Source organism: Vidua chalybeata, chromosome 5 (assembly GCF_026979565.1).
Source record: "Vidua chalybeata isolate OUT-0048 chromosome 5, bVidCha1 merged haplotype, whole genome shotgun sequence".
Lineage (NCBI taxonomy): Eukaryota > Metazoa > Chordata > Aves > Passeriformes > Viduidae > Vidua > Vidua chalybeata.
The window spans coordinates 39925357-39949211 of NC_071534.1; the positions used below are offsets into that span (position 1 = coordinate 39925357).

At 38.3% G+C, this 23855-nt stretch overlaps 1 protein-coding gene across 3 annotated transcripts in view; it reads right to left on the reverse strand.

The window, feature by feature from the left end:
- TBK1 (TANK binding kinase 1) overlaps nt 1–21422 on the reverse strand; it is a 28169-nt gene extending 6747 nt beyond the window's left edge. Inside the window, exons 1-17 of one of the 3 annotated variants that reach the window (XM_053943103.1) lie at nt 21385–21403; nt 18730–18800; nt 17255–17375; nt 15418–15558; nt 14452–14581; nt 13689–13870; nt 12868–13028; nt 10873–10983; nt 8951–9130; nt 7258–7454; nt 6011–6069; nt 4969–5060; nt 4447–4548; nt 2360–2438; nt 1377–1498; nt 1175–1251; nt 801–840 (exon numbers count right to left, since the gene is read on the reverse strand). In XM_053943103.1, coding sequence (XP_053799078.1) covers nt 801–840; nt 1175–1251; nt 1377–1498; nt 2360–2438; nt 4447–4548; nt 4969–5060; nt 6011–6069; nt 7258–7454; nt 8951–9130; nt 10873–10983; nt 12868–13028; nt 13689–13870; nt 14452–14581; nt 15418–15558; nt 17255–17341 — 1760 coding nt within the window. In that variant the 5' untranslated portion in view covers nt 17342–17375; nt 18730–18800; nt 21385–21403. Of the gene's footprint in view, nt 1–800; nt 841–1174; nt 1252–1376; nt 1499–2359; nt 2439–4446; nt 4549–4968; nt 5061–6010; nt 6070–7257; nt 7455–8950; nt 9131–10872; nt 10984–12867; nt 13029–13688; nt 13871–14451; nt 14582–15417; nt 15559–17254; nt 17376–18729; nt 19997–21384 lie in introns of those variants that run through there. The other 2 variants (XM_053943102.1, XM_053943101.1) reach the window with 2 other exon arrangements.
- Between the last annotated feature and the right edge of the window lie 2433 nt (nt 21423–23855).

The following is a 23855-nucleotide window of genomic DNA, read 5'->3' on the forward strand; positions in this document are numbered from 1 at the left end:
CATGCAACCTTCTCCAGCAAAGATATCCTGCACTGCTTCTGACCACCTGTCCATTTGACAGGTTTCCCATTTTACTTGTGTCCTACCTCCCAGTCTCAGAGCATGTCTGATATTTTAGGGCAACTTAAATGGCACTAGCCATCTGCATATGAGGAACTGAATAAATCCTGTATTTTAGGGCAACTTAAATGGCACTAGCCATCTGCATATGAGGAACTGAATAAATCCTGAGGCAAGTACAGCAGTATAAAATCAGTGGAGATTATGGGATTTTAGAGACCCAAGTTTAGAGACCCCACAGATGCTTAATGTTAACACCTTGCATGAGTGATAATCTTAAACTAAACAAGCATGGAGAATAGCATTAAAATTAATTTTGTGTGCTGTATTTCCTGTAAGATTAAATCATTCTAGAATTTCATTCAGCTAGTCCATATTTTACTCATCTGTAGAAAATTATCTCCACCTTAACTACAAAGTCATTTCGATCTTACTCAGGGCTTTTTCCTGCCTGAAAAAAAACAGGGAAGAAGTGAACTTCCTACAAAACAGTTATGCCCAGATAACAATCAGGTATTTTCCTTTTAGAAGGCCTATCAGTGAAAGAACTCTACAGCTAGAAAGCACTTCATTATCACTAGTACCCCAATGTATTTAAGATACTTAAACGAAATTTTTTACAAAGCAATCCTAAAGAGGTTATGATTTACAATAAAATTAATAGAACGGGTTATTGGCAAGAGCATCTGGAGGACCTGAAAGCAATCACAACAGTTCCCAAGGGTAACTTCAAAACTTACTTGTCAAACTTGTGTATTTGTTCTTCATTATAAGGAAGCCCTAGGATCAGAGCAGATGACATACATTACAAATCTAACTCTACTAGTTCTATTTATGCAAAACTCTGCTATGTTTACCTATTTCCTACACAGTTTTCTTCTTTTTACAGGTCAAAGTGCTCACACACTTTTTTCCTCCTCTCTAGTCTTGCAATTCAAATTTATGCTATTAATAGTGGTGTTTCATTCATAAAGGCTTTACCACACTAAGGACCTACAGACATATGCACTGTGGCTAACTGTCCATTCCTACCACTAATACCCTAGTCAAACTAAGACTGACCTGTCCTTTGCATTACATTTTTTGTTAATAGTGAATCAAATAAATTACTTACTTCGTTCTGCTTTATCTTTTTTGAACTGATAGTAGATGTCTGTGATGGAAGACAGCAGTGCCTGCAGCCTTTCTGGACTAGAGCAACAAAAGGAAGAGAATGAGATGTATTATACATAAACTCAAGTACCTATCAATGAGCTTTGTGAACTACAACTCATTGCAGAATTCAATACATATTAGAACAGTAAGCAGTTACTCACTTCCTGTCTCTTGGATGCATGCCTTCCTGATTTGCCCAGGTGTCAGCCAGTAAACCACCAGGAGAAAGTTTGGTTTTGATATCTTGCAGACTGGTTTCTATGGTGCCCTGAGAGCTGGAGATCTATGTAAGAGCAAGAATGTTCAATCTTATCACTAGGTAAAGTGAAAAAATTACTTGATTATTACTTGAGCACATTAATACTACAAACTTGTTTGTTTCACTGATTTCCATTAAATAAATATGTCCAGTTATCTGCCTAGGCTTAGCTAGAAGCAGATAAAGCAAGGTATTATAAAAGAAAGAATCATATTTGATGCTGGCATTTCTGTTACTTAAAATTTATTTTCTTTCAACAATAACCTTCACTCTTTCATAAATCCCTTATTTACTTCTACCCTTATTCTTCTGGTTTATTAAGAATTCATATAATAACAATCCACATGATTCATACCTTCCTTTCTCTGCAGTTCATACAACCTTCAAAATAAAAATGCACTAATCATCTTTTGCTTTTAGAATGCAGAACTTTATACCTGCTCCCAGTGTATTAAGTTATTTTCAAATTTTCCTTTCATGTCTGGAAACATGATGCACATTTCAAAGCACATCACTTTGAAGAGTGTTTGTGAATGTAACATTTTAGAAAGCAAAGTAGTCAATTATTTCTTAAGGAAAGGAAAATAATTGGAAATTAAAAATAGCAAAGCAAAATATATTTCAGGGTTATAATTCTAGAGTATTTTAGAAAATAGGAATGTATTTTCAGGAACTCATTTTCACTACACTGAGATAATATAAAAGGATCTGCTCTGTTTTCAGAAAGATATTCACATTAGTATGGACATTTTAACAACTGGCAATCTAGAAACTACATTGAAAATTCGGAGTTGTTATTCACAGAAGCCTGTGTTATCATGTATTTGGCTTCTTCTGTAGAAACACCATTTTCAGAATGACAGGGTAACTTTGTCAGACACTTACGTGCAAGAGTTTTGTGTGTATCTCTGAAATTTCATCCACTTCTGATGATTCCAAATTGATCTGCATCAAGTTTTCGTATCTGTCCAGCAAAAAAGATAGTTTAAAAAAAATAAACAAGCACTGATTACACTCAAAATATTTCTTGAATCCAGATCATAACAGTAACTGCCTCTTCTTGTATACGAAATACAGTCTCTGTCAAGCAACAACCACAAAGCTGACAGATTTAAGTGGCCATTAACAATGGAAACATTTTAGATTTTAAAAAGATTCCCTGATTTTTTTCCTACATTGGAATTGTTAAAATAAAGTCGAAACTTTCATTCCTGAATTCTTTATTCTAGTCTTATTACTTGTACTTGACAGGCAGTGGCAGACTATTTCCTTTCATCAAGTAATTTTTTTTAATCTTATCAAACTAAATGTACTAAAGTAGTCATTAACAAACTAATACTTCAGTGTACCAAAATGCTTTTCTGAGAAAAATTACTGGGTGAAATGTTTAAAGGCTGGGATAGTAGGACCATCTGTTCATACTCATACTTTCCATATGACCATTGCTCAAGTGCCAAATAAATTACTCAGGACAATATTTTTCCTGTTGAATCTCACGTACATTTTAGTTGTAAAAACACCATCACAAACAGCGCAACTGCTTTCAAAAAATACATGCTTCGCTCAAGTTCAATGCCTTATTTACCTTTTCAAATAACGATTTTGCATTGTTATGCTTTGAAGGACAGCCTTGAAAAGGAAGGACAAACAAGAGGACATGTCCTTTAGAAGACTTTTAAGAAGTTAGCAAAGTCAAACAAATTGAAAATCCTGCCCTTTTGTAGAAGGCCAAAAGACCACATGCAAACACATAGAAAATTTCTGTTCACATGAGAATTACTCCAGTTAGCAAATGAATGTAATTTTTTTTCAAACTGCTGCTGAGATACTTGAGTGCAACAGAGTCACAGAACAGAACTGACAGTGGCTTCTTCTGAGTGGCTTTCTTCTGGCAGAATGCAGGAAGAAACTATCTGAAACAAACACAGACTGATCAAGATCTAGTCCTGTCAGCTAGTGCAAATGGGCTTGAAGAGGAGTTCGGATTCTTGCCCTGATGATTTGTATCTAGGCTGCACAGGTGTCATCTTGCAAGTTACCAACTTCACTATTTCACTGTTGTGGTTTTGTGGTGCTTTTGAAGCCAATACAAACAGACACACCTAGATTTTAAGGTAGGTTTGGCACACACAGAGCAAATCTGTCAAACCCTTGAACATCCACAACTACTGCGTATAAGGTGTTCAATTTGCACAGGCATAGCAGCTCCAACAGGTTTAAGTCTAATTCTTAAGCCTACTCTGCAAACCCAGTGGTTCTACATGTGTGTGTTAATCATCTTGTGAATATCTGCATTTTCAGAGCAGCCTGGTGAGAAGTTCAGAAAATCCCATGACTAAGAGAGCATTTGGGAAAGACTGGCAGCAGGTTAAACAGGAAAACTACCACCCATAGGAGAATGCTAAGAAGAGGTGCTATTTAAAGTTCCTATCACACTGCCTAAGAATAACACCTTCCTGGGAAGGAACCAAGGGGCTAGGCTTGGTTGTTTGGGGCTTTTTTTTGCATCTGCTCTGTGTTATATTTCAACATGAAGATTCCTTCCACACAGAAAATGCTAGTGTCTTAAAACTGTGTAAGGGGCAGTATTTGAAGTCATACGCAACCAAACACAGGGGCAAAAGCACTAATGAAAGAAAAGCTACTTGATTCTTTGTCCAAGCTTTACTATAGCTTCTAGAGTCAATAAGAGCAAATGAGCAGAGTCAGATAAGAAAGAAGAAAAAGAACACACACAGTTACCACTTACCAGTAATTACTTGTTCTTATCAGGTTAAGCAGCAAAATTAATATTCTAACTTGAGTAACATATATGACTCAATCTGCTCAAGTCAGTGCCATCAGAAAATCCATGCTGACTCAAATTTAATTTTTACATGCAAAACCACTGGAAATAATCATAACTTATAATACTGTTTTCACTAAAAATTATAATGAAGAATCTATGTGTATGGTGTAGTGCTTCTACTCACATTTTCTCAGCTTTCTCAATGTTTCTGCTGCAGAAATCCAGCCTGATGACAATCTCTGCCTTTTTATGAACCATTTCATTGTAATCATCCTTGATTATTTCACTAAAAAAGTGAAGCATTAGTCTATAACAAAAGTATTTAACTGCCATCCTACCAACAATCAGTAATACAGAAATACACCTGCAGCAATAATTGCCAGGAGGAATTGTTTTCAATTAGAGATGCATTAACATAATCCTCATATAAAAATACCTTTTGCAAGCTGTTCAATTCCATCTGCATGTTACCAGAAGTTAGACTTAAGTTATACACAGAAGAAAGTAAATTTGCAAACACCTTAATTATAAAAAAAAAATTTAGTTTCCCTAACGACTGGAAAAAGAGAGAAATACAGCCTATCCTTACTCAAGGATAACCAAAACCTCCCAAAATATCAAGAGATTACAGAATTATATATTGATAATCAAGGCGTATCTCAATTAAAACAAAAAAAAGCATGATGAAATGCAATCAGTTGCTTACATTAGCCATCGAATTCCTTTTCGCATCAGCTCCTGGTAAAGCAGCAAAGAACTGGCAACTCTACAGGCATAACATACAATACCTGTCACTGCCTGGAGGAAAAAAACCCAGCGTAAGTATTGATGAGGCATTCTCTTAACAATTGCTTCAAGACAATACATCACAACAAAGCAACACAGATTAATAAAAGAAAGCAACATGAGGATGGTAGTTTAAAATGTGTAACTTGGCCTAAGCTTTAGTCAGGCAACAACCAAACAGCCATTATGAAGGCAGAGCTAAACATGGGTTTTCCAGTTATGCTGAAGCACCTGTTAGGGATGAAAACAAATATCACAAACAAAAATGATGCAACTTAATATTTCTGTCAAAGTTACAAGTACATTTCTTCAATATTTTAGGAATCAAGCACATACATTAAAAGGAACTTGTAAAAACTGACCCTTTTTTAATTCTAAGGCTAGAGACTCTCTTAATTTACCCAATTCCACTTACAAGATTGCTGTATTGTATAGAATTGAGAACAAAGTTTTCAGATACTATCATTTACAATACTTAAGAATGCAACATCCTTTACTTGTCTCCCACAGATTCTGAAAGTTTTTAAGAGGCAACAGAAATTCCCCCCTTCTGCAGAGTCCTAGAGACTCCTCTCTAACGAGCAAGAGTTATTTTTCTAATGTTAAATTTTGCACCATTAGAAGTTATGAAGCTTCTAACTTCAGGACTACACAGTGTCAGGCTCCTTTCCCCACCAGCACTGAATTATATAGTAACAGAGCACTTTGAATTTAGAAGACTGGACTTTGGGTTTAGTTTTTAAAAAAAAACCCAAACCATATTTTGCATACAAAGTACAGCTGTAATATACTTTTAGATCCTTTGTTATTATAAATAACAAATAAATATATTTCTATCAATCAGAATCCTCATTAGCATACTAAAATAGTTTTACTAACATTATTGATTTGAAAATTAAGTAGCTTTCATTTCAGTGTCATTATCCAAGACAGATATATAACCTAAAATGGTAATTACTCACTTTAGCCATACTGGCATCCCCATCCAAATCGTAACGTTGATGTACTTTAGGAAGTAAAACTGAAACATAAAATAAGTGTCGGTATTTTGTTATTTTTGAGAAGAGACTTCAAAAGTTCAGATTGTTTTCCCTCCCCACCCTGTACACTGCTTTTATGCCTTTTAATATCATGTGGTTCTTATGCACTCCTTTAAAATCAGCCTTTGTCTTAACTGTTTTAAATAACTTGGTATCTTCAGCAAATTGTCCTTCCTTTTCCAGACTCACTTCTAGACATGCTGCACAGAATTCATGCAGGTCTCCACCTGCAATCTCTCTCCATTGAGAGAGCCAACTGTTTCTCTCTGTTCTTCAGCCTCATGTTTGCCCACATAGGAGACCATTCTCTTTTCATCACACAGCTGCTTATTTTCATTGAGGCTCTTAAGGGCAGCACTTCAACCTCAGGTAGCCCCTGTCACCTGAATCTCCTTTGTTCTCACACTCACTGGCTCCTTCAAAAAGCTCTGTGACACAACATAAAGGCCCTGTTGATCCTTGCACAAACAGCTCACCTACCCACACTCTTCAGCACCTCTGTGTTGAGTGCCAGCTGGCCAGAGCAGTCAGTATTTAGGACATACTGACAAAAGCAATGCTGACCTCTCAACTGCAGCCATGTCCTCCAGCCCATCATTTATAAAAAAAGGGCTCTGGCATAGGCCCCTCTAAAAGCCTCACAATGATAAATGGAAATTCAAAAGCTTAATTTCTTCTTTTTTTCCCCTCTGTTATGGTATTACCTTATCTTCTAAGCAAATGTACATTGTAAAGACCTCCTCTGTTAACTGAAAGGCTAACCAAATTCACAACAAATAAAAAAAAATAAAACTTGACTTTCCACTTAGTGAATAATGAAACAAAAGAACCAGCTTTGAGTTACTTTCTGTTTCTTTCTACTTGTTTAAAGTGTCATACTTCAGAAAGGTTCATAACTCCTTAAGCACCACTATATCTTAGCACACAAATGTTCAGGTTCAAAGGACTTGGAATATTACAAGCACCTACTGTTTCTGTAAAAATGTTCTGAATACTCAGAATTTTGAGTTTTGAAAAACATTGGACTGCATACTTAGAACTTCAGACATCAACAAAAGAAAATTTCCAACACTATTTCTAAGACATAACAGACATAAAACAATTGCATTAAGTAACCCAAACTATTTAAAAAAGATAGCTGTGAGAAAAGGAAAATTACTTTCATATACCTTCTTCATAGATTAATCCAACAATGTTCACAGCCTCCCTGCTTACTACAAAGATAGGATTCTCCTCTGTTGTTCTGGGGAAGTGCTGTGCCAATCTGCCAGGCTCTAGTATTAAGCGCCGACCTTCATATATCAGTTCTTGATTCTGAGATGGTATTTTTGTCTGTTTGTAGACCAACTCATGAAATATAGCAGCTCTATAATACAAACAATATAATTGGTAGCAGTTAGACTCACTACAATAGTTCAACAATTCAGATTTTGTATTATTTAAATAAAAATTTATTTTATTTCTAATTAATTAAGAATTAGATTTACACATAAAGCACTTGACTTTTAAGTAAAAAAACAGTAGCATGGTGCCTAAGACCCCAGGTTGCTGTGTTACAAAAATAAAAGCTATTTCTTGCAAAATATCAAACTTCCTTTCTACCTCTGATTATCTGCCAAAGCACGTCTGTCTAAACCAAACTGCTCTGATCTGAAGGCCAGTAAAAACAGGCAACAACAGATGAGGGGAAGGAAGCCTACTTAAGTTTTCTAAGGAATATCCTTTTCTTGAAAGGAGATGGATGGTCTCTCCAAAAGCAAAGTCTGGTGTTTTAAATGTCAAAAAATTAAATTCAGCCATTAAGCTAACAGATAGCCAGAGTATTTCCTAAAACAGCAGTGATAAGGAAGAGCAAAGACGCTTCAGAATTTTATTTACAGCAATCGATAGATACAAGGAAAAGAACTCATAATACCATCATACCTCTCCCCCCCCAAAAAACCCTACCACAAAAGTCTACTACCACAACAGCAACCAAAAAAACCAAACTAGCAAAACCTCCCACAAAGAAGAAAAACCTTCAGTACACTAATGGGAAGGACCAGTTTGCCTCCTGTGCAGCACTACTACAATATTGCTTCTTAATACTACAGCTAGTTTATAAATAATCACACATGTAAATAACAATAAAAATTAGAAGCAAGATTTCTCTGCAAAAACAGTATTTGGGCTCTCTCAAAATAAAAGTGATGGAATAGAAAAGAAAAACTGAAGTGGGCAAAACTGTATTTATACATTTGATGAAATAACAGTATGTATCTGTGTATTAGAAATTAACACATGCTCTGTATTATTTGTAATACAGCAGAGAAAAGGCATTTATGTTTGTACATCTTACAGCTTTTAACATCAGCACTATATGGTCATAAAGTGAACCCCACACAAATCAGGATCCTAAACTGTACCAATTACTACTTCAGAACCCCTCTGAGAGCTTTACACCAGAGACAATGTGTGCATTTTGTATGCTTGAGGACAAGATGAGCAAGAGATTAATATAGTCTCTAAAAAACTACTTTGTAAATAGGGATTGTATAGAAATGTGCAAGACATATTGTTAACACATCAAGGATTACGTCTGTGTTCTGTCACTAAAAAAGACTAAGTTTAAGATCAGTTGATTAGACCTTCAATGAACTCATTTTTATTTTTGGTCAGCATGTTTCTATATGCACTATGACTATGCAGGACAATTGCGCCCTTTCACTTCCTCAGATAAACTGCCAAGGAGAAGTTGCTGAATTTGTAACACTGGTGACAGGAGGTCACAGGCTATTGAATTTGTAACTGGTGATCTGAGGTCACAGTGCTGTTAGCCTGAACAAGAGCAAAGTAATGCAAATAGAGAGAGAGAACACTTACGTATTATAGTTGTGAATATAAACTTTGTGCAAGGTCATCTGCTGTAATGAAAAGATGTGGATTATTATTCGGTGCAGTATGTCACTCGTCTCTGCAAAAAACTGGTCAAATCCCCAGCATTTTTCCTGGTCTGCTTCAAGAATATTCGCAAGGACAGGTGTGAGCAGTACTTGCAGACCCCTAGAGGACACCAGGAAGAGATGAGACAACTTGGTTCTACTTGGAACATTTTATCTTGCAACTAGTTGCAATAATTCATTTGACTTGTCTCATGTATACACATCTATTATCCCTTAAAGAATATGTCAGTGCTTTTTTTCCTACACTGAGCAACAAAATGTTCAATGGCAATGTCCATTGTTTTTCATTAATACACATATTTTAAATATTTTCTTTTTATGCTTAACTATCAAGTATTTTTTTTGGTATTTGAGAAATTTCACTCATACTGCAAAAATTACATAAATTTTTTCTAAATCTACATTGTAGAGCTGAGGCCACTTTCTACCACCCTAGTAGCATTTTACCCCACTCACTCCTCACACCACAGTGTATCACTGAAGGAAGCTACTGCCATTTAGGATTTGCTGGTAGTGATGCTTGTGTGAGCACACCATGTTGCTTTCAATCAAAATCAGCTGGATTAGCAAAGACTCATTAAACTGTCAAAACTAACAATTCATCCTGATTGAAATGGGGCTAAATAAGTACTCTGCATATGCAGCTTCAATGCTGCAAAAAAAAAAAAAAAAATCTGTGCTACCCATTGCCTTACAGTTGTTACTGCTCTAGGAGAAAGGTCAGCTTAAAATTTTTGCACTTCTACCTTGAGCATCTGAATGGTAAGGAACTTTATGGATCCCACTTGTGCATTACCATGAACAACTTCTCCAAAATTTTAACATTATGTACACATCAAGCCTGAATCCAGCAGCAGAACTGGTAACATTCTAAAGCAAGCTGCAGTGGCTTGCAAGCACACTGCTGACTGCATTAGAGGTCAGTGGATGCTGTGCTCAAACTCACTTTAGTACTAAACTTATAACACTGAATACTGTTTGAATGCTACTTAAAAGTATTACTGTGAGCAGATGTTTAATGAGAAAAAAATTGCTTCCTTTATAATTTCAAGCAGTTCAATTGTACAGAACAAGCAGAGGAACAAATGAGCAGTATCATGAAAAACACATAAAAATTGCAATTTTTGCACATTATAAACTAATGAATTCATATAAACCAGACTTTAACTCTACACCCCTTAAGGATGTACATATTTGGCTTTCAGAAAAGTTTGCTTCTACAGTCTGTTCATAGAACAATTTATTTCCTCCTTTACCATGAAAGATTAATAACTTTAAAGTACGGAAGAAGTCCAAGGGTAAATGGGTTATGGGAAGCGTTTTCAAAGTCATACCAAAATCAGACCTTCCATGCTCTTCCTACTGAATATTACGGACATATGAAGCAAAAATATGATGATAAAATTGAAAAGACACAAGTATGTGTTAAAATGCACTGATGTGACCTCTTTCCTAGCAAAAAGTAAGCCTCTGAATTGTCTTTATCATTTCCTTCCTACTGCCTAATCTTTGTCACATCTGAAGTCACATTCCTGCAAGAAATGAGGGCCATCAAAGTTATTGATTCTTCATTCCTGAGGGTGGAAAAATGCAGTAATACTATTTCTTCTCAAACCACATCAGATGTGCTCATTTGTTAATTAGTAATCATAAAATATTTGGACAGCTGGGAAGAAAATACCACTTCATAACCAAATATCTGACTGTACCGATGTACTGAAGAGTTCAAAGAAAAAACTGTGTCAGATCTCTGTTCCAAAGACACAATCCTAGAAAATAACTGGAAAAGCCAAATCAAGTGACATTGAAACATTTTGTGAACATCTGTAAGTTCAAACTTACTTTGAAAGGCTACAAGAAACAGGCATCTCCCAACTCCACTCAATAGGTCCATTTTCCGCTTTCTGTATTCCAGAAATAGCACCGGAAGGCTTTCCAGTGATTATTTTATACCTGCAATACATTACAAAAATAATGGAAACTTCAACTACTATCTCTTATACATACATAGGTTGAGCAACTAATCCTCAAAGGGGCAGCAAAAATGCAAATTTAAATGACAGGTTTGCCTAAATTTGTAGATGGTTCAATAATTAAGAAGCTTCACTTACAAGCTGACAGAGCAGCACTAAAAGAGTAAAGAACAAAAAGCTAAGCTGGAGAATCAACTTTGTCTATCTCAGCCTCGGGGAAAACTTCCAGAGATATTTCCAGCACAATGAAGGAAACAAAAGGTTTTCACAATAGTTAATTAATCAAAGTCAATTTAGTTCAATTTACGCATTACCATGCTAACTTCTAGCATGTTCCACAGCAACAGACAACATTTAGCCACCACAGAGTGGCTTGGGCATAGAGAAGGAACATCCAGAAATCTGGACACAATTTGGCATTGTTTTACTTTGTATTGCATAGGCAACTATTTCTCAAATTTTTCATTAAATGAATGAGGATCAACCGACTTTTTGCAACAGAATATTTCAGTTGTGTTTTCTCTTCCTGGAGGACAAGATACATACAAAATATCTCTTAAGCAGCAGCTACAGCAAGAATTCTTATGTGAAAAAAATCATAAGATTGACAATTTCTTCAACTAAGACAACTGGAGTCAGTTTTACACAGAGCATCAGAACAGAGATGTTACTGATGTGTTAGAAGTTGCAAGTATCACCTTGCTTTATTCTTAAAATGCAACACAGAGAAAAAGAAAATAGAAACAGACTAAGATGAAACAGGAATCGAATACAATTGTCACATCATAGGCATATCTTCTGTTTTCCATTCAGGAGCCATCCCTATTATCTTCAGCTGCAGTCCACAGCTATACTACTCAAATGTCAGTCTCATTGGTAGTGCACCCATTTCAAGACTGCTGGGTAAGACCATCATTTAAAGGACAACAGAAATTTGCAGCACTGAAACCCCATTTCAGAATACCATAATTGTGCCTGAGTATCCAAGTCATATAAATGGCAGTGCAACAGACCAGCCTAGTGCCATGCTGAAAGAAAGATGTGTGTAAAAACACCAGTATTTTGGGGGAGCTCAATTCAGGTCTTTCTCAATTAAAGCGCTTAATTCAGATCTTAAGGTGCCACACAGTAAAATCCTTGTTGAAGCAGAATGTTTCTACTAATTTTGGCTGGGATAGTTAAGTTCCTTCATAGTAGTGTAGGTACCATGTTTTGGAGTTGTCACCAAAACAGTGTCAATAACACAGGCATGTTTAGCCATTGCTGAGCAGTGCTTACACAGCACCATGGCCTCTGCTACTTTTCTACTGCCCCACCAGCAAGTACGCTGGGGGGCAGGCAAGAAGTTGGAAGGGGATACAGGAGGACAGCTGACCCAAGGGATATTCCACACCACATTGCTCAGCAACAGAAGCTAAGGAGGAGGTGGGGAAGAATTTGCCAGGGTGGCATTTGGTCAGGGACTGACTGCACATCAGTCGGCTGCTTGTGAGCAACTGGGGATTTTTCTGCATTACTTGTTTTTCTTGGTTTTGCTTCCTTTTGGGTTTAAGAGGCAAGGGTTGCTGTTCACTGTGGAGTTTTTTTTTTTTTTTTACTTATTAAACTGTCTTTAACTCAACCTATGAGTTTTTGTGCTTTCACCCTTACAATTCTCTTCCCCATCCCACTACAGAGGAGTGAGTGAAGAGCTCTGTGATGTTCAGCTGCCTGCTGGGGCTATACTGCAACACGAGAGCGTATTCCCTTAAATATTTTCACTGTTTTAAAGTTTACTATATGTGTGTAGGATTCCTTGGTAAAAAGCATTTCAAGGGCTGATTTAATTTACCAACAGATAAAATTCTCCTTCTAAATTACCTACATCACTTCCTTGTTTCTACGAGGTCCTTCAAAAGGTCGGAAAGGCAAACTCCCTGTTGCAGCATGGTAAAAGGTCACCCCTATGCTCCACAGATCAACTGTTGCTCCGTATTTTTTCTGATGCTCTTTTCTCAAAACTGCTCGCTCATACATATCAGGATGCTAAAGAGAAAAAAAAAAGTTACAATTTGAAGCTTTATAAAGAAAGATGAAGCTTTATAAAGAAAAACCCCAATCTATCCTTTCATAGCAAGGTAATTTGTCAGTCTAAACTTTCAGTTCTTTAAAAAAGAAAAGCTTGCTTGTATCATAGAAGTTGTTTAAGCTATTCTGACAAACATCACTATATTCCTAGGTATTATATGCTTTTATTAACAAGTTTGCAAAAAATATTTTAAAATTCAGCTGAAGAGTGACTACTAGTATAAAAGACCACTAAAAAAGAGAAGAAATTCAGTATTCCTCCAGATGATTTTGAAACAACAGAAACCAAATGGAAAAATGATCCATAGCAGAGGAGAGTATCAGTTATGATTCACATACGGAAAAACATGGCAGGAAGAAAATCATACTAAGGTGTTTGTCTTGATACTTCTCTACCTGCCTCTCTTTGGTTAGCCAAGGTTTCACATGAATCTTAACTACACCAAGTTAGCAGCTCAAACACAAACTAAAACACATCTACAGAGATAAAGGCAAATATATTCATAACTAAAATATCATTGCTCCTCCTTTCACACAAGGCAACAGTTAAAGCTGGACCTGGAAATTATTTCAGGGCTGATGTATTTACATCAGCCTTACTAAATACTAAATACTTACTAAATACTCTTCTGTGCCATAGAGAGAAACAAATTGTTCATCATCTTCAAGTTCTCTTGCTGCACCAAAATCTGTAAGTTTGTAAACAGACTGCCCATCTTCACCTATAACACGCATTATATTGCCTGGCTTGATGTCACGGTGCACTATTCCATTCTCACGGAGATGATTCATCCCAGCCACTTCAATTGAAAAAATAAATACAGAATTCATGTACACATTGTGACACAGACTGTGCAAACACTGAATTGTAATTGATGCTAGGAAGACACGCTTATGTTCTCATTGGGAAATGGGAATGAGAAGGGACACTTAATTAACAGAAAGACTATGACCACAGATTGCTTTTTTTCCTTTCCAAAAGCTAAATTACAGCATTTCTTGCTCTCAGTAACATCTTTCCCATAAAGTAATTTTTATAGCAGGTAAATTAGGAGGACAATTTTATAGTAGGTAAACACAGGTAAACCATATTATTTTTCTAATTAGCTCTTCTGAAATGACCACTAGAAGTCTGTTCAATATGTGAAAAATAATCTTGAAATAAAGCAATAAAATTACATCAATACTTTACGCAGAAATGGCTTCTTAATGCAGATACCTATATGAACATAGATATAAATATGTGATTCCATATGACCATATTAATTTGTTCAATTCGTTGACAGTCATTTAAATTTCTCTCTTGCTGTTTCAAGATAAACAAAACAAGTATGAGATTGTTTCAGTCAACAAATTAGACCAAAGAGCTAAGTCTACATACCCACATCTCTCAAAACAATTAAGAACTCAGACTCTGGCAAACCAAAGGCATTAGACGGCTCCTCTAAAACTGTGTATAAACTCCCACATGGACAAAATTCCATAACTAGTACTTTGTGTCTAGTAGTTGTCTGAAAGAAAATCAAAAAGAGATTAAGAATCTGACTATTGTGACACCAATGTCAGAAATTACCTATAACCACAAGATCTTACTTTCAAAACAGAAAAGTAAAATCTATAGTTATATAATAATTTCCATTCTGGTGATCTTCAAAAGAAGTGCAGGTGGATTTTTAAATTGTTTCATGTATTCCAACTTGGAGAGGGGAAAATAACTAAGAAAGCCTCAAATTCTAGGCACTAGCAGGTTGACAGCAGTATTGACAGGTGGACAAGAAAGAAACTACACCCCACTAGTGTTGAGAATACCAACTGTCCTTCTTTACTCATTTCATCATCTGGGTCATTTCAACTCATCAGTCTCATTTTCAGTTCAGCTGCTCCAATAATTTATACTATTATACTACTGTATAATAGTATCCTATGTCATCATTTCAGTTGGTTGCAAAGGAAAGGCATAAAATTGTCAGGATTACTGAAACACCTTCAACTGTAAACAGTTCCATTATTCAACTATTAAATATTAATACATGTAGATACCTTAAAAATCCTAATTCAAGATACAAGTTAGGACAGTGGCTTCTTGAGATAAGATTCATTACCTGAGCATACACACACTGAAGGTGTTTCACCTACTGAAAAGAAAGCATATTCTTTCTTACAGCAACAACAACAACAAAGAAGAAAGAAAATCAAAATATGGTGGTGGTTGGGTGGGAGTAATTGTATCATCATATATGTTACCATTCTTTAAAAATGTAACTATACACTCTACAGTTGCAGATAAAAAAAAAACAGTTACTGCAGTTTCTTCCATGCATCTCAGATCACAACAACAATTCATTACCTCTTCCTCAATGGCAAACAATTTGACAATGTTCTTGTGATTTAGTTTCTTCAATACTTCAAACTCTCGCATCTGAACATCCACAGGACGAAGGAAACTTATACTGTTAAATACTTTGACAGCATATAAATCCCCAGTTTTCTGTTGAAAACAAGCAAACTACTCATCAAACAGAAGCAAAAGATTGTAAATGTACACATAGACATTATCCAAGCATTTTGAGATTTTCTATTGTACATGTGAGGATAATCAGACTAGAAATATTTCAAAATACTACTTTCGGCTAAGGTGGAAATAAAGATTCTGCTAAAAAAAAAAAAAATGCATTAGTTTAATATAGACCAGAACCAAACAGACTAGCTGAATGGAAACTCATTAGGTCACAAAGATGTACTCTTAAAAAAAAAAAAAGAACAGTTAGTATAAGAAAAGCTACAAATTTAAGAATTACTCCTAAACTTAGCTGAAAAATATTTTTTCAGCAAGAGTTACTTGCAGCAATCAATGAGAGGCATGCACATACTTGACTTGCTTAAGTTAAAAGACAATTTCCGGTAGCTGAATGTTGGCTCTTTCTTTCTTTACCGTTCTGTTTGTACTGATAAACCAGTATTTTGTTTTTTCAAAGGCAGTTTCAAGCACTACATGCCACTCATGTAAAATCCTGAAGCAGTTCAAACCCACATAATAAGTGTTAGGAGCACAATCATGAGATTAATCAGATTTGCATTCTCCAGAGGGACTAAGCCTCAACATGCTCAGGCAACAACGACACCAGCTGGAAGTGCATCTCCTTTTCCTCTCAGGCCAAAGCATCTTCCTGTGCCCACTCTAGGAATAAGCTTGCACTAGCAGTTTGTGCAAAAAATTATTTCTAAGGACACAGCCTTCCTGTGCTTAGACAAGCAAAGGAAGTGCTTTACAGCACACTCACATGCACTACTGGTGCCCAGGTAAAAGCTTTCTCCTGTGGCAATGAGCTGCGGGTCACAGGCTCAGACTAGTGAGGGTGATGACAGGTACAATCATGGCTTACAGGAGAATCATTCTGTGTTGAAATTCACTTACCAGAAAAGCACATTAACTGCTAAATTATTGCTTAATGCTGTTTCACACTTGTATGTGGAACACAGAAACACTGTATCTTACAAATCACTTTGTACTGATTTCACACAGACTATCATTACTGTAAGGCAACTTTCACAACTATACTTTTCTTTGTGAAATTCATAGCAACAAATGACCTACACTACTAAGGTACTCTTAGCCCCTCATTCAGGTTGCAACATATACTTTAGTGTATCATTTTCACAGCAAAAAATTTACTATTTTGCACTGATTACTCAAGGCATGTCACCAAGAAGACATTTAAAAAGCATTGACTTACACACAACAACTAACAACAGCTTCATCCACTACAATAACAATATTTCACATAAAAGAATCATAAAATTCACCAAAACAGATTTTAAAAGAACAGATAAAAATCAATGAAAAGACAGTTTAACAAAGACACATATAATAAGATCATGTAATAGAAACTGGTAGGCCATTTGTTTCTATTCAAATTCTTGAATAAGATTTTTTTTCCATAAAACTGAAGAAAAAGGAATGAAGAATTACTAACAGTTAATATTTTACACGGAAAAATACTACAACATTAAGAACAAATCTTTAGAAATCTAACTACAGAACTCTAATTCAATGGACAAATACTAAAACTTAAAAACTAAGCATGAATAATTACACAGACACATTTCATTTGCTTTAGGCCTAAATCTTGAACTTTTTTTGTTGATTTCATTATGCTACTTGCATATGAAAATTCCTCACAAACCTTCTGTCGCCCCCGGAAAACATTTGCAGTCGCTCCCTGTCCTAGAATGTCAGACAACAGCCAGAGGTAATTTGAAGTGCTCTGCATCTTTGCTTTTTGATCAGACAGTTTTCTTTTTCACCTTAAAAACAGAAGGTTCAATACACTGAATTATAATTTAGTAAAATACATGAAAGGGACTTATTTAAATGAGAAGGAAATACAAATGTCCAAACCCCAACTATAACTCCTAAGACATGGAGAATGAAGAACAACCAAGTAGAGGAACAAGAGGTGAAACATGGAAACAAAAATAAGCCAAACAATCAAAAGTAATGCTATTCACACAACACCTCTCTGCATTTAAGGTCTGTATTCCCCAAACTTTGTTTGAAAGATCAACTGGAAAGGTGAAAATTTTATAATCTCTTTACTGTTGTACATGGTATTGAAATAATCAAGTAACAAAAAATATAGAAAAGAGGCAAAAACACGTGCACAAGGTCTTCTAAAGGTAAGCAAGACCTGTAATTGAATTCCATTATTCTGTACATATGTCAAAGAACAAACATTAGAGATGATGGTAGATATATATACAGATATTTTACATCACTTTGGCTCTGGAAGTTCCATTTCAATAGAACCATAAAGGAGCTGGACTAACAACACACAAAAAACTATTTTTACATGAGCTCAAAAAAAGTCACCATTGTCACAAGCATTTTCATCCACTTGCTAGAACCAGCAATTACTATTGAAAGAAATTAAGGGACATTTCTCTCATTTCTAAAATTTCATATTGGGTATGTCACATCTACAGAAATAGCCTGGCTTCCCCACCCTTCCTGACATATGAACTGTCAAGTATTCGGATCTTCAGAGATTCAAAAGAAAGAGGGAAAAAAGTTTGATTAAATTAAAATTATTAACATAAAACAGAACATTAGAACTGCAAGCTTTTCCTGTTTGCCAAAACAGCAGGAGCTGCAGGTGCATATCCCAAACTTTTTGGTTCAATTAACACACTGATTTTTCATTAAACCTAGCAAAAGGCTCTAAAATCAAAGACGGAGCTTCCCAAACTTAGAGAATCTCAAGAGCAAAATGGCAACTGGACCAGGGAAGCTCCTACAGTGGAGGTCTTTGCTCAGCTTGGCAGGGGACACTGCATGTCACTTGCACGTGATAGGTGACAGGAAACTGCTGACTGATACTCAAAGAAAGAAGCCTTTCCTGTAATTGTTGAAGAAGAGGCATGACAGAATTTCCTGCATCTGTTACCAGAAGCTGACTGGCACTTTCTGAGAGCTCCGTGGGGCACAGGTGACACAGGAGCCTCACAGTGCAGGAGAGCGGAGGAAGCCGCACAGCAGCCGCCACTCTCCCAGCCTGCCCCAGCAGCCAGCAGGAGCACACGCCCGCGCCCTGCTCCTGATCCTACTGGGCCACGCTGCAGACACGCACAGGTTCTCACCGCTCCAAGCACACTTCTCTACCTGTAGTGACTGCAGATTGCACACTTTCCTTTAGCTGTTTGCTCATGTGAGATGTGAAGCTTCTTGCAAAGCTGTCCCAAAACATCCAAGCAATGACATGTAGCGTACAGAATGCAAAGACACAAAGCAAAGACCTGACATTACTTTACAGTTAATTGAGAGTCACGCAGCAATGCCATTTGCAAAATCTAGATAAAGTTCTTAATGCCTCTGTAAGGGACAAAGGTTTTATGTCAAATCTAGACAAGAAAAAAACCCCTCTAACACCACATTCCCAACCCTGACAATTCTTGTTTAACTCTGACAAGACAATTTGCAATTGTAGAATAAGATGACTTCTCCCATCAGGCAACTACTGTAGATGCCAATGATGCAATCTACAATGCAGACACAGAAGGTACGGAAGACAGGTTTCAAAGAAATAATGCACAGCCTGCTCTGTAAACCTTCTGTAAAATCTTCAAGTTAAAACATTCCTCTCATAATTAAACCCCTGCTTCTAACAGGCCAGCTGGCACATTACCGGTAAGCATGTATTTGGTGATTTACTTCAAAACAACATTCACAGACTCATAGCAAGACACAGAAACATAACGAATCCTTTCTAATCAGACAGAAAGTGCACAGAAATTCATCATCGAAATCTATTAAAATAAAACCAAAAATCAGCAGCCCATCAAGAGACTGAATTATTATTACACTTCCCAAAATAATAAAGATGAGGTAGCTCATGTACAAGATCAGCTCTTTTTCTTTACCTTCTTACTCTATAATTAAATATGCACAAGGGTCAATGGATGAAAAAACAAAAGAACGTGACTGCAACAGATGATCTTCAGCATCATTCAGAGGATATTAAGAATAACCCCAGACAAAAGTCATTTAATGGATTCTCAAGGTCTGGGGTTTTTTCACTCTTAAAACTATAGATATAAATATAGCAATATGAATCCCAGGGTACATATTACATAGCAAAATAAAGTCAGTATTGCACTATTAGCCTTTTTTTGTTAAAAGGGTACACTCTTTTTGGCAGTCTTCACTTTTAAGGTATAATGTTTCATTCAGCTTTAACTTTCAAATTATAATAATTAGATCAAATAAATTAGACCTCCTTTAACACTTTGTGTTCTCTAACAAAGTCGTAACTGATCTTTGCTAAATACTCAGCATCTCAAGTTTTCATTTCTTCCACTATACTCCTAAATCAAGTTACTAAGGGTTTCCTATTAGAATAAAAATAAATAATAATTAAAAAAAAAAAAAAAAAAAAAAGAAAGCTCCAACTGTACTCTAACTAGACTTAATGCTGAACTTTCTATTTCTTCACATCTCACTTATGGTCACTAAATCTGGTATTACAGAAGTCAAAAGCTCCTCATGTACATCTAAAGAAACCTCTCCACCTAGCAGTTTGATTTATTGTCCCCCATGACTCATTAGTATTTCAGGTGCTTGGGGGCTGCTTTTTAGGTGTTTTTTATTGAAGATTTTTCTGCTTCTGGTCATCCTACTACTCTTTTAATTTATTAGCAGAGGGGATCATAATAAAAAAAGACTGTATTGCCAATGCAGTTTTTTTTTAAACTCCCAATGCTTTGAAGCAGGATTACTGACTGCTTCTAATTAATAGGAAGAAATTTTCTGCTACCTCAGGCACACAGGATAAGCACACAAAGCAGGTATACCTCCCCTGTTGACAGCTGCAATATACAACTTCACCAGGCAAGCAGGGACAGATGATGAAGTTTAAGTGATGGCTCTTTCTGTTTACAGGCATGATCCTATATGCCACCAAAGCCAATAGGCAAGGTGCTGATGTTCCAAATAAATGTTATTCACAGTCTGTTAACTATTAACGTTTTATACTTCCCTGCATGCTCTCTCTCAAGGCTTAGAAAATAAGTTTCTCCCCCTAAAGCTCCTGCTTCCTACCCCTGCGCTCCTCAGCTATAACCTCCTTGGGGAGTTTCCAGTCCAACAGCTGCATCTCAGTCATGGAAACACCCTGCCCTTGGCCACACAACATTCTTCCAAAGAAGAACCCTAACATTCTTCCAAAGGCACACAAAAAAAATGGCAAGCCTGGCTCCAGTGCTGCTCATCACCCCTACTCTAGGCATGTCCAGTCCGTAATGTAGGTAGAGGACTCGGCCTGTCTGGGACTGCAGCTCCTGGAAACCAGCGTGGGGCCACGTGCCTCTCTCGGCGGGGAGCGGGCAGGCACAGCACCGGGGCTCATCCCCACAGCAGGACGAGATTCCCGACGTAAAACTTTAGCAACTCCTACAGCCACGAAGGCATCGCCGCTTCCTGAGGCACATTCACGGGGACAGAAGTCAGCGAGACCGGGGCAAAGACCGGGCCCCGGGCACGCCGCAGAGGCCAAGGGCCGGCCGAGCCTCGTCCCTCCCGGACGGCACGGCCGGGCCCGCCGCTACCTCGGGGCGCGCCGCCGCCGCCTGCGACCCGGCAGCTCCCGCGAAGGCCCCGCCGCCGCCCCGGGAAACTGAAACCATCGCGCCCGGCGGCTGCCGCCGCCCCTCGGCACCGGCGCGGTGGCGGCGAGGGCACGCGGCCGGTGCAGCCCACCTCGGCCCGGCCCTCCGCGGCCACCCCCGAGCCCGCCCTGCCCAGCTCCGCAGCCCCACGCACCAGCCGCCTCCCGCCGGCCTGCCCAGCGCCCCGGCCGCTTCCGGCTTCCTGCCGCGGCGCGGAGAGGCGGAGCGGGCCAGGCACCGCCCGGGCGGCGCGGCCACCGCGCCCTCCCTGCCAGGCGGGGCCTGTTCGGGGACCCCTCGTGTCGGGGCCGAGGCTGTGCCGCCCGCCCCCGAGGCGGTGGTACGCGAGACAGGAAAATATCTGGGAAACATGGGAAAGTGGGAGAGGAATGCTGGATAAAGGGGTCGCTCCGGGTGTTTTCGCTGGCGCGATGTTCCCAACGGGCTCGGAGCGTTTCCGGGTAGGGTTCCGTGGTGACTTTTTTGCTGCGTAATCGGCCCGGCGGAGGTTTCGCTTCTTCGGCTCCCAGACAGAGCTGCCTCTGCCCCCGCTCCGACCGCGGAGCCGGAGCTGTGGGACCCCCGCCTCCCCGCGGCGGGCTCAAGGGATACCCGGGAGAAATGTTCGCCGGCCCCGTGTAATTTTCTGTTTCACCTTGTTAACACCTCACGAAATCGCGGCAGTTTTCACATCCCTGCTCCCGCTCAGTTGTTACTGAAATGTTTTAAACATTTCATCATCTCGGCTGATTTATCCCTTGTTATGTGTTTTTTGTCTGTCTGGTAATGTTGCTGTTCCAGTAAATTATCTGTATAATGAAATATTGATAGCTTTATAATTTATGCATAATGTAATCTGATCATAATTATAGTGGGAAAATAGCGAAAAGACTTTTTTTTTTCCTTCCAAGACAATCCCTCTTTTGATGCTCTGTATTTCCTGTTTGGAGTTGCTATCTTCCCAGATCTTGGAAGCCTGTTCTCTTGAGGAACTGACAGCAGCTTCTGGCTCACAGGCTTTCTTTATTGTTACTATCTCACCTTTGCTAAGTTTTATCACAAGTTCAGACTTTCTCTGCTTCACTTGTTATAGGGCATTAAGGTTTTTCCTGAAGTTATCCGTAGCGAAACTGATAAATTGACTTTGATGCATTTATGGTCTTAATATAAATGCTTAATTTATGTTCCCCATTTGTTGGCATCTGAACTTTGCTTTATAACGCTATATTGTAGAGGGGATAGTTCCCTACTACATTTGCATTCTGTCCTTGCATCTTTCAACACTGCAGCGGTCCTCAGAAGTTACATGGTTTATTTCTGTGACCCTCTCCTCTGAACCCAGCTTTCCAAGCCATATTTTTGTCAGCTACATACCCATGACCCAGCTTTGTTTTCTTCAGAAATGTTCATTACTAAAATGAACAGGGCTAATGCCTTTATTAATGTTCAGCTCTTTATTAAAAAGATCAGCTGGGCAGGGGGCTCAACGCAGAGCTCGCCCCCGCGGTCGTAGCTTTCCCAAGCAGCCAAAAGGAAGGAGGCGTGCAGAGTCTGTCACTGGAGTCCCGAGCAGCAGCTGTCCTTTCTCCTTTCCTTGTGGCACACCGGTGACCCCAGGATGTGGAGGCGTGGCGTGCAGGGTCTGTTGCTGAAGTCCAGAACAACAGCTGTCCCCGCTCCTTCCGTGGTGGCTGCACCAGGGCTCTCTGTCCCTACCTCCCTGCTTCTCAGAGCCTAATATAGTCTGTTCTTTCTGAAGTGATGGCGACGGTTAAAAGCCAGTCAGGGGATGTGTTTCCCTCTTCCTCAGCTAGCGCATTTGTCTAGACTCCTCTACTGTGTTCAGTTTTTTATTTATAGTCCTTTTTATCTCCTAAAAATACTCCCATGATCCTAAGGGGTTTTTATTTGCATGTTAGTCCCAGAATGGCAGCGTGGAGGGGTGGGAGGCCAGTTATCTCCAGGTAGTTTAGAGAAAACAAACAGAGCAATTAGCTAATTAGCACTTCAATATCGGTACTTAGCTAGAGTTAGTAGTTTTTTTAGTGTTGCCATGGGAACTAGGAAGGCCCTGCCCGCGTCTCTGGGGAACACGTGGAAACAGTTCATTACAATTACATCTGTAATACGGATTTTAGCGAGGGCCTCCACAGAATCAGGAAAATGCCTGTGAACTTTTCTTTATGAATATGTATTTGCTTCTGCTTTTGAATAAAATGAAATTGTATGGTGATGCTTAATAGAACTGGATGTCTTAAATCATAGTCTCATTCAGGATGGATGAGGTCTCTGGTCCAATCACCTGCTCAAAGCAGTGTCAGTGCTGACTTCAGACCAGGTTGCCCAGGACTTTGTTTACTTAAGACCTAGAGTATCTCAGATGCAGTGGCACCCAGCCCCTGGGTCTGGCCACTGACTGCTCTCACTGCAGTTACCATCCATGTGCTTTCCCCTATTCTTGAAGCAATGAACAAAATTCATAGGGTTCGCATGATCCAAATTGTTCTTTTTTTTGGGTATGCCTGCAACATAATCAGTGATCCTTATTGCACAGAAGATCCTCTCTACCCTTTAAATGTTTCACAACATGAATCAGAGGAAAACATAATTTAAGAATAGGAGAAA